Source organism: Phycodurus eques, chromosome 12 (assembly GCF_024500275.1).
Source record: "Phycodurus eques isolate BA_2022a chromosome 12, UOR_Pequ_1.1, whole genome shotgun sequence".
NCBI classification, from domain to species: Eukaryota; Metazoa; Chordata; class Actinopteri; order Syngnathiformes; family Syngnathidae; genus Phycodurus; species Phycodurus eques.
Window position 1 is genome coordinate 1,772,436 of NC_084536.1, and position 15,200 is coordinate 1,787,635.

A 15,200-nucleotide genomic window follows, 5' to 3' on the forward strand; every position below is an offset into this window, starting at 1 on the left:
GCGGAGGGCGGCGGCGGTTTTGTGGCCGACCTCGGCGTGGCTCGTGAAAACAAACAAACACAAACGGCGGCGAATAGACGATGGCAAAAAGCGGCGCGGCAGCGGCAGCGGGAGGAATCGCGTGGCCCCGCGCCAGACAGACAGCTTACTGCCGGGGCCTTCGGCTCGGGCGCTGCTCAGCCTTTTCTTTTCTTTTTTTTTCTTTTCGGCTGCTCCGGCGCTGGCGCGGACCCGGGCCCGTCCGCGGACACAATACATCATACGGTGGCAAGAAAGCGAGCGGGTGTGGCGGGGTGCGAAGAGAGCTTTTCATCGCCATGGTCACCGGCGACACCCCCCCTCAATTATACTCAGGAGAAGACAAAAGCCGCCATCGCCTCTGCTGGGGCAACGGCGCTCCTCCGCCGCCGAGGTTAGCCCGCGCGCGATTCCACGCCGACGTATTGTAGCGTGATCGTAGCGCACGCAGGCGGCACCGCCGGGGCCCCGAGTCCCGCGAGAGGCGCCCGCTCCCAATAAAGTGGCTTCACCTTCAACCAGAGATCAGGCAGCTTTTATTCTATTTGTCCACGTTTAAACCCGCAGGCCGGCCGGCCGGCCGGCCGGCGAGGAGCCACACGACCTTCGCCAAAGGGACCCGCACAAAGGCGCTAAACGGCGAGGTCACGCGGTTCTGCGTGTCTGACGTCGGGGGGCGCTGAATGGATCTCCCGCAAATCAAAATAGTGTTTGTTTACATTTTTCGCCCAGCAGCGCTGACCATCGAGGTCACCGTGAAAATGCTTTCACGGTGACCTCGAGCACGCGATGACGGAATCGATGGCGCGCCACCACCGGCGGGGCCGGCTCGTCCAAAAAAAAAAAAAAAGAAACAACTGAATTGGAACAAAACTGTCCTCTTGGTGTCAGGCGAAGTCCGGTTCCGGAAGCGGCAGCTCTACGTACTTCTCCCCCGGCGGCCGCCTTCTTCCTGCGGCACGGCGGCCGACAGCGTCACGATGTTCTGCGCTTGCTTCAGCGAGGGCATGTCGATCATGCTGCCGTGGAACGTGAACGCGCCCTGCAGACGGGCCCAAAACAAGACCGTCGTTAAAAAAAAAAAAGCACACGCCCGAAATACACATCAAACTTGAGCGTTTTCAACATAAGATCGTTACAATTGATTTATTTGCAGTACCACTACACCGGGAGGATTTAGGGGGATTCCATACAAAATGGAATGCAATTGAATTCGTAGGAAGGGCGTTGTTTTCAAAGTCGAAAAAAACGAAACAAAACGTACCACAAAGCGCTTTGAAACTATGGCAAAACGGAGCATTATTTTGATACGTCGGCCGTATTTGAGGAAGGCGATCCCGAAATGTACAAAGTACTTCCAGAAAATGTGACATTTGCAGGGGGGTCCATCGGCCATATTGTGGCTGACGGAATGCTTTTGTGTGAATTTGTACTCGATGATTAAGATTGTTGATGGAAGTTGCGTGTGAACTACACATCATTTTGGGGCTGTTCAAAAAAAGCATTTGTTCTCAACTCGTTTACTCCGAGCGCTATAAGAAAATATTGCAATAACTTCGATTTCAGCAGCAAAACAGGACAGGAATTGTATTTATTCTTAACCTTTTGTAGAATTCCGTACTAAATTGTTAAAAGACAACAAGTAGTTGTTGAAACTGAGATTTACGTTAGTGTGGGTGGCAAAAAAACAACAACAACAAAAACAACCCTGTCTCGGTTTAGTTGTGACTGCGTGGAAGAATGAAGTAAGATTCCGTAAGAAAATCATTTTCTGCAATAAGTAGCAAACGAACATTTTGGGGGTTACTTAAAAAGCATATTTTGGCATCTACTTCGCTTTTTGTTAGTTTTCTATCAATTGTCATGGGAACACAAAGAAATGGCGGCATCGTGCCCCCTGCGGGGGCGGGCTGGTGTGGCTCGGTAAAAACAAAAGGAAAAAAAAACCCCAAAACAATCAATAGCGGGAAGCGCAAAAACCAGCAAGTTCTCGCAAGCTCCTACAGTCGCGCACACAAAAAGGGCCGGCCGGGGCGAGCCTACGCGAACCCCTCGGGGCGCGCGGGCCACGGGCCGTCCTGGTGGGCAGCCCGTGAGTTGCGGGCAGATTGTCTTTTACCTCAGCAGATAGCCCACCGAGCCCGACACGTCGGATCCAACCACGCACTAAATTAGGAACAATAATATTGTGCGCTTAATTGGCCTGAGGAGCCCCCCGCCCCGCCCCCGCCCCCGCCCCCGCCGCCGCCTCTTCCGACGGCGTCTGAGAGTCGCCCAAGGGTGGACGGCCTGCGTGATGAAGAGCTCCGTCACAGAGCCGGCCGGCGCTGAGCGCTACCTCATGACGTGGAGCAAGATGACATCGTCGTCCTTTACATTACCGGGTGAACATCTGTCATGAAATTTCCACGATTACAATTTCAGTTCCATTTGAATATGTTTTTGTTTTTCACAGCACTTCCTCCTTGTAAAACCGACACTTGTGATTGGCTCCCTCTGGTCTTGTGCCGTAGTCTCAAACATGACCTACTTTTCCAAATATGAGCTCAAAGCGCCACCTTGTGGTGCAATCTATTAGTTTGTCTGAGATTTTGAAAAGGTTCAACTCATAGTTTCATTTTTGAACACATAAAAGAACATTGACCTTTGAACTGTTTTATCTTTATCATTTTGGACTTTTTTGTAATGGAACTTTCACTTATCTGTGTTTGTCATACGAAGCCTTATTGTCTCAAATTGTGCAAATTTGTCATTAGGTCAACATAGTATAATGTTGGTTTTCCTCATGGTGTACACATTTAATGCTACAAACATTTTTTTTAAAAAGAATAATTTCAATCCCTGATGTGGAGGAAACGTCCGAGAGTCCTGTTGACGCATTCATTCAAAATGAAGAAAAGTCAACAAAATGGGACGCAGATGGAATTAGTTGTATTACTTGGAGAACCGAATTGAAATAGTTACACTATTATTCCCTTGTAATTGTAACCAAGTACATTTCCAAAGTCATCTTGCCAACACTGCTCGTGTCACGCGTTTTTTTATGTTTTTGTGGTTAATTTATGAATGCTTTATTCGTGCGAGTTTGGCACCCTTTTATGGCTTTGGAGAGAGCATTTAAATCGCTGTGTTTAGCAATTCAACTGAGCTTTAAATGAGGTTGCAGCTTCAGTGACTTCATGAATGTGTCGTCCGCAAAAAAAAAAAAAAAAAAGGTGCAAGAGGAGCACCGTGGCTTCTTTTTGGCTAAACCGATTATTTAAAAGTAGACAAACATGATCAAGTTGTCTAAATGATGAATAAATCCATCAGGCAAAATGATCAAATATTTGCATTTGATTTCTTTTACCTTTCCTTCTTTCTGGTGTTGCTCAAATGCGGCAATGAGCTCTTGAGCCCACCGGACCCTCTGCCGAGTGGGAGAGAATTCTTGCTGCACGGCTCCGACTTGACCGGGGTGGATGATCTGCTTACCTAAACGTACAAAAATCAGGCAAAAATTACACCCACGTTCCTAAATCATTTCACATACTTCTATATATTTTCAAATGTATTTTTACATGTAAAAAATGGATGAAGATAATTCTACAAAAAATAAAGGAGGATTAAAAAAAAAACGATTTGTTTTACAATTAAAAACGACCAATATTTTTAAAAAATATTTTCATCTGTGTGTAAAAAGTACGCTAAAAATTCTAATTAAAAAAGGTAAAAACAAGTGGAAGTATAATTTGTGCCAGTTTGAAAAGAAGAAAAACCCAACATGAACAATATTCTTCACTTTTACATTTAAAGCAAATAGGGTGAGAAATCTGAAAAACAAAACAAAAACAATCCAGCTGGGGGAAAAAAAGATGTGGAAACAGAATTTGTGCCACAGTTTAAAAAAAAAAAAAAGGGGGGGGGGGGGGGGGGGAAGCACCCCAAAAACATTCTTCACTTACTTTCACATTTAAAACAAATGGGCTGAGAAATACGAAACAAAACAAAAAAACTAAAATCCAGGTGGCGGGAGAAAGATGTGGAAGCTTAGTCCCACGGAGACAAAAAAAACAAAACAAAACACACAAAGAGAATAATTTGGCCGGAAGAGGAAAAGTTAATTGTGTGTGTTTATATTTGAGGCGTGTGAGGAGGACCAGCAGCAGCACGGGACCCCGCAGGACCCAAAGGTGACAGGCAGCCGAAAATATTGACATCGGGAGCCGCAGTGTGTTTTCTTCACTTTGTTGTCACGGAGAATCCGAGTGTGTTCCTGCAGAAATGCTGTCACATTCATTCACACATCATTTCCCTCGCATGGAGATCAATATTACACACTCACGCCACTTATCGCATTCAGACAGCCATGAATTTACTTGGATTTATTTGAAATCATTTGTCTTTAAATAAATACAAACGGAGAAAATAATAATCATAATAATGAATTACAGCAACATGGGAGGAGAAGTAGGACAAGAATGAGTGTGAATTTGAAATGTGCACTGTGTTCGTCAGAGTTGGATGATATAGTAATTAAGTGCACATTATACTGACGGTAACTGCACTGATACTGTACAAGTACGCCTGCAAAATATAAAAAGATCCGATGCTAGACCGTTTTGTAATATGGGAAAATTCTCCAAAATATGACGTCCGTCCGTCCGTCCGTCCATAAAATGCAACAGCTACTTTTTTTGCTTGTCACATTCATCTCATATTCCCCCCCCCCCCCCCCCCCCCCACAAGATTATGACTTTATTTGAATAAAATGCAACACCTGACCCCCTCACAATACGACTTCTTTCTCAAAATGGTACGGCTTTATTCTCCTAGAAGTACAATTTGTTATAATTACACAACTTTATTCCGGTGAAATGACAACCTGTTGTAAAAGTACGTTGTTGTTTTTTTTGTTGTTTTTTTACCTTGTCAAATTACGACTTCTCGTGTTATTATGACTTTATTCTCAGAAGAATAGTTTTTCTTGTCACTTTTTAATGAAATTACAACTGTTGACTTCTGACTTTCTCCTTTTAAAATGAACTTTTTCCTCAAATCCTTGTAAAATGATGACTTTTTACTCCGGAAATGATGACCGGTTACTCATAATAGCACAACGTTGTTTTACTTTTCTCTCATGACGCTTTTACTATTCTTGCAAAAAACAAGTTACCTTCAGAATACTACAACTTTCGTATCGTAAAAGTGTGCATTTTTTCCCTCGTAATACGTTACACTGCATACAACTACTGTGGTAAAACTACAACTTTTTTCTCATACTACTACAACTTTATTCACACACGCTCTTTCGGACCTCGAACTGCACTCAAGTAGAACGACTACTTTTTGTCAGATTGATGAACGTGAAAGTCGCTGCGGCATTTCAATCTTTTATAAGATCCAAAATGACAAATCCGGCCGACGCAGACGCCAAGCTCCAACACGATCCTCCCGCCGTATTTACTACAACTCGCGCACGTGCCCGCCCAAAACCCCCTCCCGGTTCAATATGGCAAACGCCACAGACATAATCCTGTGGACATTCGCAGATCAGACTTGCCTCGAGATGTTACGGCGGTTATGAAACGTCTTTGGGCAGACGCCGAACCCGTCCGAAAAGCAAGCGAACCGAACGGGAGCCGGTGGCGCAAAAAGAGAAAAAAAAAAGGCTTGGGGGTGGGGGAGGGGGGCCCTCCTTCCATTCAAGCTGCTCTCACCCCGGTTAACCCCCACTAATACACACTCGTACTGTACACACACACACACACACACTGCAGTTCCAGGCTGTTGAACGTCTCCTGACATCGTTAATTAGGCTGCAACCCGTCAACGCCTTTGAGCGCTGCTCGACGTTTAATTTTAAAAACACTCATTTCACGTTTGCGCCGATGTGAGGACAAGTGCGTTGGAGCTGCTGTGTGTGCGTGTGTGTGTGCGCGTGAGGGACTAACCGCGCACACACTTGTTGGCTAGCTGAGGAGCCACTCACGGCGAAGGCGTATTATGGTCATGCTGAAGAGGAAGTGAAAAATAAATAAATACATTTTTAGCGAAATTTGAAAGAGGAGTTGTGAAATTAACTTGGGAACATCTTTTTTCCCCTCACACAGTAAAACTTTATCCGCACGTAATTCTAACTTTAGTTTGAGTAAAAGCTACAACTTTTTTTGTATAGTACTACGACTTTATTCCCGGCAAATGAAAACAATATTGTCTTTTTTTTTTTCTCCGCCTTCAACTTTCTCCTAAACCGACGGTTTCCGACGTTACGACATATCGAGGTTACGATCGGCGCGTGGCGTACGATTACGTCTTCACGCAGCACAAAAAGGCACGCAAAATTGCAAAATGACATTTTGACTTTTGTCCTGTAAAATTGTGACGATCCTTTAGAATAATGCAAGTTCATTCTCGGAAGAGAAATTTAGGTTTTTTTCCCCCGGTGTGGTGGCAAAGCTGGAAACCCCCGTGAGAACGTTGACTCACGCTTGCGTGAGTATTTATGTACGAGAAATGTGTTACTGCCAATCATTGGAGTGTCAAATTTTGCACGCGTGTTCCGCGTGTGTTTTAAGAACGTTGTGCACGTTCGGCCGCCTGTTTGACGGTGGAGACCGAAGACGAGCGTGCGTGTGTGGCAGCGACAGCATCGGCGGGGGCGCTCAGGTACCCTCGGCCGGCGTGCCGCCCGCCCCCACAAAACACACACACACCTCCTCCCAAAATGCATCGTGCATGCCCGGCGGCCAATCGCGGGCTGCCATGTGGAGCTGTCGCCTCATTGGACGATGGCTATTTGGCAAAAAGCTCTCAGGCGATGGATGGGCAGGGGGCGTGGAAGTCAAACATTCTTCTCTTCGAAGCAGAGAATTTTTCAACTCTTAACAGGCAAAAAAATGATTTTGAATCGAGATGACAGAGATTTGAGACATGGCGCTTAACAGTAAATCAATTGTAAGATTAAGGCAACCTTAGAAATCCAATTCCTCACCAATTACAGGATTTCTTTGGGGGGGGGGGGGGGGGGGGGGTGCGTTTTCCGTGGTCTGTGTTAATGGTGGCTTAGATTGTGCCAAGGTCAATTACAGCTCAGGTATAAGCTTTTGGCTGCAATGCTTCATTGCTTAAGGGACACTAATAGCTTTTCAAGAAAAGTCTGCCTTTTTGTTTTTGTGGATTTTGAGCTTTCATTCACATGCACAAATCAGCCAAGTGAGAATGAAATCCGGTACATTCTGGATAGGCACCAAATTTGAACTCGGCAATCTAACGAGAGCCGAGACAAGAGCTATATCAAATATTCTTCACAAAGATAATAATGTCGCGTTTCAATGAACGCTCTCAATTTCAATCCACAGTGTGTTCATTATTATGGTTGCAGTTTGTTTTCTAGTCACATTGATAGCTGTTTCAGTTGAAATAATATCTCTCTCACCATGTCAAAACGAAGCGCTATTCATATCTTTGTAGGGACGCAATATTTGTTTTGGATCTCAAGAGTGCGCACGTGTACCTAATGAAGTGGCTGTGAGTGTAGATTGCTTCATGAGTCGTTAAGGAGAGCAAACAGCACAATCAAAATGAAGCGCGGGAGGGGCGGGCCCACGATTGGAACGTCCCCGGAGTCGACCGGCGTGTGTGGCAAGAGCGCGCACACGCTTAAGGCGATTGCCGAGCGACAGACACGCTGTGCGGCCTGTTAGCGTCGTCTCGGCTTTTCGCTGATAGCTCACTTTAGTCGCACCTGCATTTCCGCCACCGAGATGTCAGAGCATTTAGCGACCGTGCGGCGCTGGTAGATGACAAGAAAACACTGGCCACTTCTTCCCGTTTACACTACGGGAAGATACAAGTTTAGTGAATGTCAATGGGAATGTCTTGAACCACCTCAAAATTCTTCACCCCTCAATGTGAGTGAATATTTGGAACACACAAAAGTCATAATTACATCTTGGCTAAAAGGCATGACCAGATTTGGGATTGAAACATGACTTTGGGGTAGTAGCAGGTTGTGTTGGCAGCAACCAACATTTGCTGCCTCAACGGACAAAGTTCCACACTGAAAGAGGACGCACAAAGTACGGAACTGGCATTTTGGTGTGCAAAAAAAAAAATCAGTGACTATTACAATAAGACAAAGTTGAGCGGACTGCGGTTTTGGTGTGCTTGCTTTGCATTTCTTTTTGTTTCCGTGCGTGTGGCGCAAATAAGTCGAGCAGCATTCCCGTTGTGATGGTCATCAAGTTCAGTTTCGCCCCGAGCAAAGCGGGGCTTTTTCTCCCTTTTGATTGGACCGGGCCGTTAATGTAGATTTTCGGAAGAAAAACCGTAGGCGATTACACTTTCTTTGGGTGGTGCTTTCTGGAACGTAAAGATACTGCAACTACATCAGTAACAGAGAAGGAATTGACGTCAGCACATCAGGAGTTTTACCTGTGAAGCCCATGAGAGCGCCCTCTCGGGCCTGCCGCCTCAGCCCGCCCTCGTCTTTGTAGTCGATGTACACCAGGTCGATAGCCTGCAGCCCGAAAGCCTTGGCGGTGGTGACCACTTTCTGCCTGGCGTATAGCAGCTCCTTGGCATCGTGGGTCCGTGAGGCGCCTTTGGGTAAACGCACGCGGCATACGGGTCACGTGGCGACGTGTGAAAGGAAGCAGAGGGCCGCGCAGGAAGTGAGGACGGCGAGGGACGAAGAACGAGGGAGTCGGGAACATCACCGGTATCGCCGCTACCAAATGCCGCTCTCGCGCAGGGGCGCATTACGGGAAAGCCGGCAAATCCATTTTGCTTTTAGAGAATGCAGGCGTTCGTTGAGTTTCTCTTACACACCACAACAAATAATACCAGCTAGATTTCTTACTTTGACGCAGCGCAGTCGCGCACCACTGAACTGCAACCGCAATGATAAACGTATCGTCGCATGAATACCTTTGTAGAGGCGGAATATGAGCTATGATCCGCTATAATCATCGGCGGAGAGTAAAAGCGTTGCGCCGCAACTTCCCGATAAGAAAGATTCCCCCCAAAAATTGCAGATCGGCTCCCGTCTCGCGAAGTCCACGCAGACGATGACGTTAGGATTTTGCGCAATTCACCAACTTCGATACGTAGCTTGTCCTCGCTGAGTATTTGCCAACTGTACGGTTTTCTTAGCAAATCAAGCGGGCATCAATTGGTGAACACGTCACATTCCCGTGAATTCACATTATTGCAAGGGTGAAAAGACCTAGAAAGACCTTAAGCGAGGAGATGGTATGTTCTGAATGTATTTCTGAGAATAAATACTTTGTAGAATGAAGCAAACAGCCGCTGATAAGAAAATAGAAAGTATAAGTTAGAATAGAATAACTTTTGACATCTTGGATGTAGTACCACTTAAAGGTGGGACACTGCTTTCTCATTCATTTTCTCCACGAGCAAGTATGACTGTTCGCAAATGTCAATTCATGATGTAATGTTATTTCTTTTTGCCATAATTCCTACAGGAAAATTGGTTTGAAATCTGAACAATTTGGTGGTCAACCAGCGTCCCGGGGGAGCTTTTGTTCGACACTGGAGCTTTCACTGTGTTTGATTTCATTAGACGGAGTGACTAATGTTGAGCCTTATTGAAACAATGTACTACTGTTTTTGTTTTTGGTTTTTTTTTTTTAAATAGCCTTTCTTTATACCAGCGGGAGGTGGCATTTTATCTTACCACGTGACACACTTATATCACCGGCAGGTCTCAATATCGCGATAATGAAAGTCCGAGGCCGATTGTTCACGTCATCACGAGGCTGGAAAAACGAGGCGTTTATTTGCACGTGTGACATTCCATCATCATTCCACCGGGTGTCCTCCTCCCCAACCGCGATCAACGCTGGCGTAATAGCTACCTATGCTGGCGCAGAAGTCATCGGAGCCGAACACCACGGCGTCGTGGCGGAGGCCGGCCTCGGGCGCGAGCCGACGGATTTCCTCGCACAGCGCCTGGAGAGAAGCGAGGCACGTTCGTCACAGGCCGCCAGTCGGCGGGCGAAACGGCGGCACAAACGCTGCCGACTTAAATCTCATTATACTCCGCTCTTCCGACTTCAAACAGTCTGCCTTTGTGATTTGCCTTCACAAGGAACACAAGAAAAATCACTCATTACAAAAGTACATTCCCTTTTAGCAAATATGCTAATGAACGCAAAGCCCTTCCTTCGCCTTTACTCTCCATCAAGGCTGAAAATTAGAATACGAGACAACTCAGTAAGCTGCCAGTGGGCACAAACAAGAAGGGACAGTGCTGAGATGTCTCCTTTTTTAATCTTATGATTGTGTGAAATGCTGATAGACAAGCCTTCATACATTTTCTTTTTTCTTATTCATCTGCTTCTTTTTAATAGCAGAATTAGGGGTGGGCACCGATCTCCTTCATCCATTATGGGGAAATGAAATGAACAATTCATAATTAAAAAACAAAACAAAAACAAAATAATCAACAGGATGCAACGATGTCGAAATGTTCTGAACTTCTGTTTCCATGCCAGTGTTGTATTGAGCTGAAAAAGGATGAAAGCTTTTGCTTAAACTAGATGAGAGTAAATCAACAGCGCCTCTGCTGGTTACAGCCAAGTGGTGCACTCCATTTTGCCACAATTGCTTCAAGACACAATTCGTCAACAATCCATTCCAGACAATCAGCTGCATTTTTAAGTAACGAATTGGTATTGATTCATCACTTCGCAGTAGTAGCTCAAACTCAAACAACAACATATGTGCGCAAAGTTTTATATTAAAATACTTACATAAATATAAATATTTAAATATTAATAAGTATATTACATCTATACATATTTTTTGACGTTTCATTTTTCAAAAACAATTTTGTTTAAGCCAGTCTTCTTCCTGTCAGCCATTGTGGAAATGACGTCATTGTTGGGTGCTCATCAGAAGCAAAGAGCTGTGATTATATTTCTTGCTTTGGAAGGGGAATTGCCACTAAACATTTTCAAAAGGTTGCAAAATGTGTAGAAGGAAGCAATGGGCTGGAGCGCAGTCAAAACAAAAAGTGAGTGTCCAGGACCAAAGGCCAAGAACAAGAGCCTGCTTTGCGTGACCGCCGTGACAAGCAAGGAAGCAGCAGACCGTCTTCAGCGGTTAAACGTGGGAACAGCGCGAGGGAGAGTCGCCGTTGATGACATCACCACCACGTGTCGTCATTGACGACATCGACCGAACCTCAAACGCATTTTGCGGCCTTTTGGAAAATTCAATCACAGCTCGGCTTCGGACGGCCACCCGACATCCGACCGCCCATCCACCCAAACCAAACTGCCCTACCTACAGAAATAAAACTAAACTTTAAGAGAACTCAAATGCATTCTGTCGCTGTCCAATGAAAGGCATGCACGGTACAATTTCTTCCAATGTTTTTGTTTACCAGAAAACTTATCTGACATGAAAAACTACAATAAGTTTAAGTTAATAAGTTATAATATATATATATATATAACAATAAGTTTACAATAATTTTTTTAAAAAGTAAAAAAAAAAAAAGAAAAAATGATCACAAAACTTGGCGATGCATGTTTTGAATTGTACTGTGACAAGTCATTTAACTAACCCCCAAAATGTGTTATAAAAAAAATTTGGAAGGGGGGGATGGTCTGGTAGTCCTTTCTAATTTACCTTAAAGTTGAGCAGGCCCACAGCAGTTTCCACAAAGGTCACCAGGCGAACGGGTTCCGTCAGCGGCCGTCCTTTCAAGCTGCGCTGAAACCTGTCAACGAACTGAACAACACAGGCGCTGCGACTCATTAGCTCGCTGTTTGCGCGAACACCAAAACAACACGGCGCGGCGCAATTACAATAAATTAATTTTGTTTGTACGGCAGACATACATCAGACATTTTGTATCCTCTGCAGAATTTAGCCGTAATAATAACAAGCCGTCCCCGCCTTTTGATGATTCCCAAATTAATTTGTAATAGATGTTTAAATGAATAAATTAGAAGATGCGTGGCGCTCCGAGGGACTGTAAAGTTGCTGCTCCTCACCGTGCAGCTGCCACCCTAAGTGCACTTAGCGCTGCATTATTAGCCCACTCCAAAGAGCTCACACTGCGCTATTGGGAGAGAATGAATTCAAGGGGGAAAAAAATGGAATCGAAATGTTGGGATACCGGTAAGCGATATGACAGTTGTCAACATCCGTCACAGGGTAAAAAAAAAAAAAAAAAAAAAAGGAAAGGCGAAGGAAAGTGTAACATTTTGATATGCATGTGGATACAGCGGTAGCTACCTGCGGCACTCACTTAGCAGCCATTATGCGAAGCAACACGGCCGAGGGTTCAAACGCCAGGAGAGGCGGACACAATGACACGTTTGACATCATCAATGTCTTCAGAAGCTCCGCACGGCGACACAGACTTTGCATGCTCGTGCAAATACACACAGAGTTTGCATACACATCAAGGTGAGAAGAAACAAGATTTGAAAAGACTTTTGAGTGTGTTTTACACACACACACACACACACACACACACACACGTACACATCTAGCATTTCTAGTGGGGCCACTGGAGCAACAATGCGACTCTTTTGCAGAGGTTGTTGTTTTTTCTTCCCCCCCTACGCTAATATGCGAGCTCACCTAGGTAGATCTTAAAACCGGAGTTGAATTCTTTTAAAGCATTTGTTCGCAACAGACCGGTTCACAGCGAGCCTCGGGACTGCCGGTGGTATAGCCCAAATTCCAAAATCTATCATCTGGAAACACACAAAAGCCCCTCCTCCCTCCATCAGATATTTTCTTCCAAAGCTAGAACCCCCCTTACTCGCAATCCAGAGGAGAAAACTTTGTGTCCCCTCGCCTTTTTCCACGATAATCTCAGGTACGCGACCCCAAACGTCCCCCGTGCTCGCTTGTCTGAAAGAACGAGGCCTCCATTGAAGGATTTCCAAAATAGGGCCAATTTTAATCATCTCTCCATTCAATCACAGCCGGGATAAATCATATCTGAAGAGATTTGCATAAATACAAACCCATCAAAGACTTCATCTTCAAAAGGGTCTTTTTTTTCCTCCCTTTCCAAGACCCCAACAGGCTTTGTACTGTAATCATCTGAGGTCACAACCCGGTGGGAGCCTAGTTGCCATGGCAACGTGAACGCTGGGGGCTTAGTCGGGCATGGGGCGTGCGGAGGGGACGTGGGGGGGGGGGGGGGCAGGTTTGCGTCTGAGAGTGTGAAAAGAGGGTGTAAGATAAATCTATTTTTGGGACAGAAGAAACAAGATCGAGAGACGGCGGGCCATTGTGTGGCGATGGCGCCGATATCACACGCCGCAACGGACATTGTCGTCGGGGAGAGAAAAAAAAAAAAAGCTTCTTATAAGAGCCTAAAAGCGTCTCTGATTACATGTTTCCGTCTCCGTATTCTCCTCTTCAGCTATTATGGACTTGGAGAGGCTGATTTACACGCCATAAGAGGTGCTTTCATTGTGCTTCTCTTATGTACAGCGGCCATTAGATGTCAATGGCCCTCACAACTAGGGCCCTTTAATTGAGACTCAATAGGGGTGGGTAAAAAACAAAAAAAAACAAAGAATAATTTCTTAAAAAAGGGGGGAAGAATGCCTCTTCCAAGCAGGCCCTCGGACAATTCGGCAAAGAGCAAGAGAAAGGAAGCGATAGCGGGACAAGTTTCAATTAATTTTGCTTCAAAAGGAGGCCAGATTAAATGTTTCCTGCCTGCTGAAGTGTTCATTTCACAGAGGGGAAGCGGAGAAAGGGATAAGGGGAGGTTACGGGAGGAGGCGGAGCGGGACGGGGGCGCCATTCTTTTGGCTACACCAAATAGTGCGGCCGCGCAAAGAATGCAGCACGGCTCCGAATCTGTGTGAGAATTGTCCCGCAGACAAAAAAAAAGGGGGTTGCTTTGAGAGGAGGGGGTTACGCCTGTTACAGCCCAATAAGGCCCGTCAGTCACAAAAGGGGCCGTGGGGGTGCGGCCCATAGGAGGAAGGCCCCCGCTAAAGATTTTCCACACAAAAGGAAACAAGCCAGTCCATCTTTTAGCGACAAATCAGTCTGGACGCTCCTGGGCTAATATCAATAAAAAAAAAAAAAAAAGGAGAAAAATAAACAAGTGAGGGAGGGGACACATGGGGCGGGAAGGGATTTAGTGCGCCTGCCTTACAAGAGTGGAGAGAATCAGACACATGCTTGCAACACAAGACGCCTCAAAAGCAGCTGAAAAGGCCAAGAAGACAACAATGGGAGAAAGAAAAGTTGAGCTGATCCAATAGGAAGCATCCCCAACAACACGCGTGTGCACCTGCTCCTGTGTGAACACATTCCACACAAGTCATGGCAATAAACACATCACTTTTCTACTCCTAACCCAACAAGCTATAATAAGCGTTGTTAGGGTTCTCAAAGTTTGGGGGGAAAAAAACAAACCTTTGTCTTTCGGACAGAATAAAAGAAAGTATGAGGTTGAACACAGAAAATGATGCCTAAAAATATCTATACACAGCCTGAGAATGAAACATGACAACAACATGAAACAGTTGTGGGCAGTTACGGAGCAAAAAGGTCCAATGTTCCAATTCGGGCTCCAGACTGCCTGCCCTAAACGGTCCCATTTTGCCCCTAAAATTTGAGACCGTGCGAGTAAATTTGTCGGCGATTTGCACACGTGCAATCAGTAAATTTGCAGATGTTTGCCGATCAACTCCAAAAGAAGAAGAAAGGACACCAAGATCAAAGAAGGATCCGGGCCAATGTGTGAGAGTGCGGCGGCCAACGGCCACTGTGATTGGCTAATGTGTGAAAAGGGGCGGGGCTTTTCCCGAATCGACAGGTTCCACCTCACTCTTGCAAACAAATGACCACAGCAAAGAGAACTATCAGTGCGCACTTCTCCCCAATAAAGCGAGTCGCGTGCCAGAGGAAACCAATCTCGATAATGAGCCAGACTCGTTTTGTGACGAAACGTTCGCGGTGAGAACAGGCAGGAAATTCCGTTTTCGGGACCAGTGTCGGCACGGCTTTCACCGGGCTGACGTATTTCAGGGAGACAAATTCAATGACCTGCGAATTCTGCACTTTAGAGGTCACGCGGTTGCAGTTTATGAATGGGCATGCTGTAGGTTGGATAAATACATTTTTACCCCGCGGCTAAAACGTAGTCAGTCTTGAGTGCGCTAAAGCAAAGGCGCAATTGTGAG

General features: G+C 45.5%; 1 protein-coding gene across 1 annotated transcript in view; it reads right to left on the reverse strand.

The window, feature by feature from the left end:
- Positions 1 to 531: 531 nt before the first annotated feature.
- clybl (citrate lyase beta like) overlaps positions 532 to 15,200 on the reverse strand; it is a 56,525-nt gene continuing 41,856 nt past the window's right edge. The window contains exons 4-8 of the mRNA XM_061692143.1: positions 11,659 to 11,760; positions 9,879 to 9,972; positions 8,434 to 8,601; positions 3,368 to 3,492; positions 532 to 1,060 (exon numbers count right to left, since the gene is read on the reverse strand). Of these exons, the coding sequence (XP_061548127.1) occupies positions 938 to 1,060; positions 3,368 to 3,492; positions 8,434 to 8,601; positions 9,879 to 9,972; positions 11,659 to 11,760 (612 nt within the window). The 3' untranslated portion in view covers positions 532 to 937. The remainder of the gene's footprint in view (positions 1,061 to 3,367; positions 3,493 to 8,433; positions 8,602 to 9,878; positions 9,973 to 11,658; positions 11,761 to 15,200) is intronic.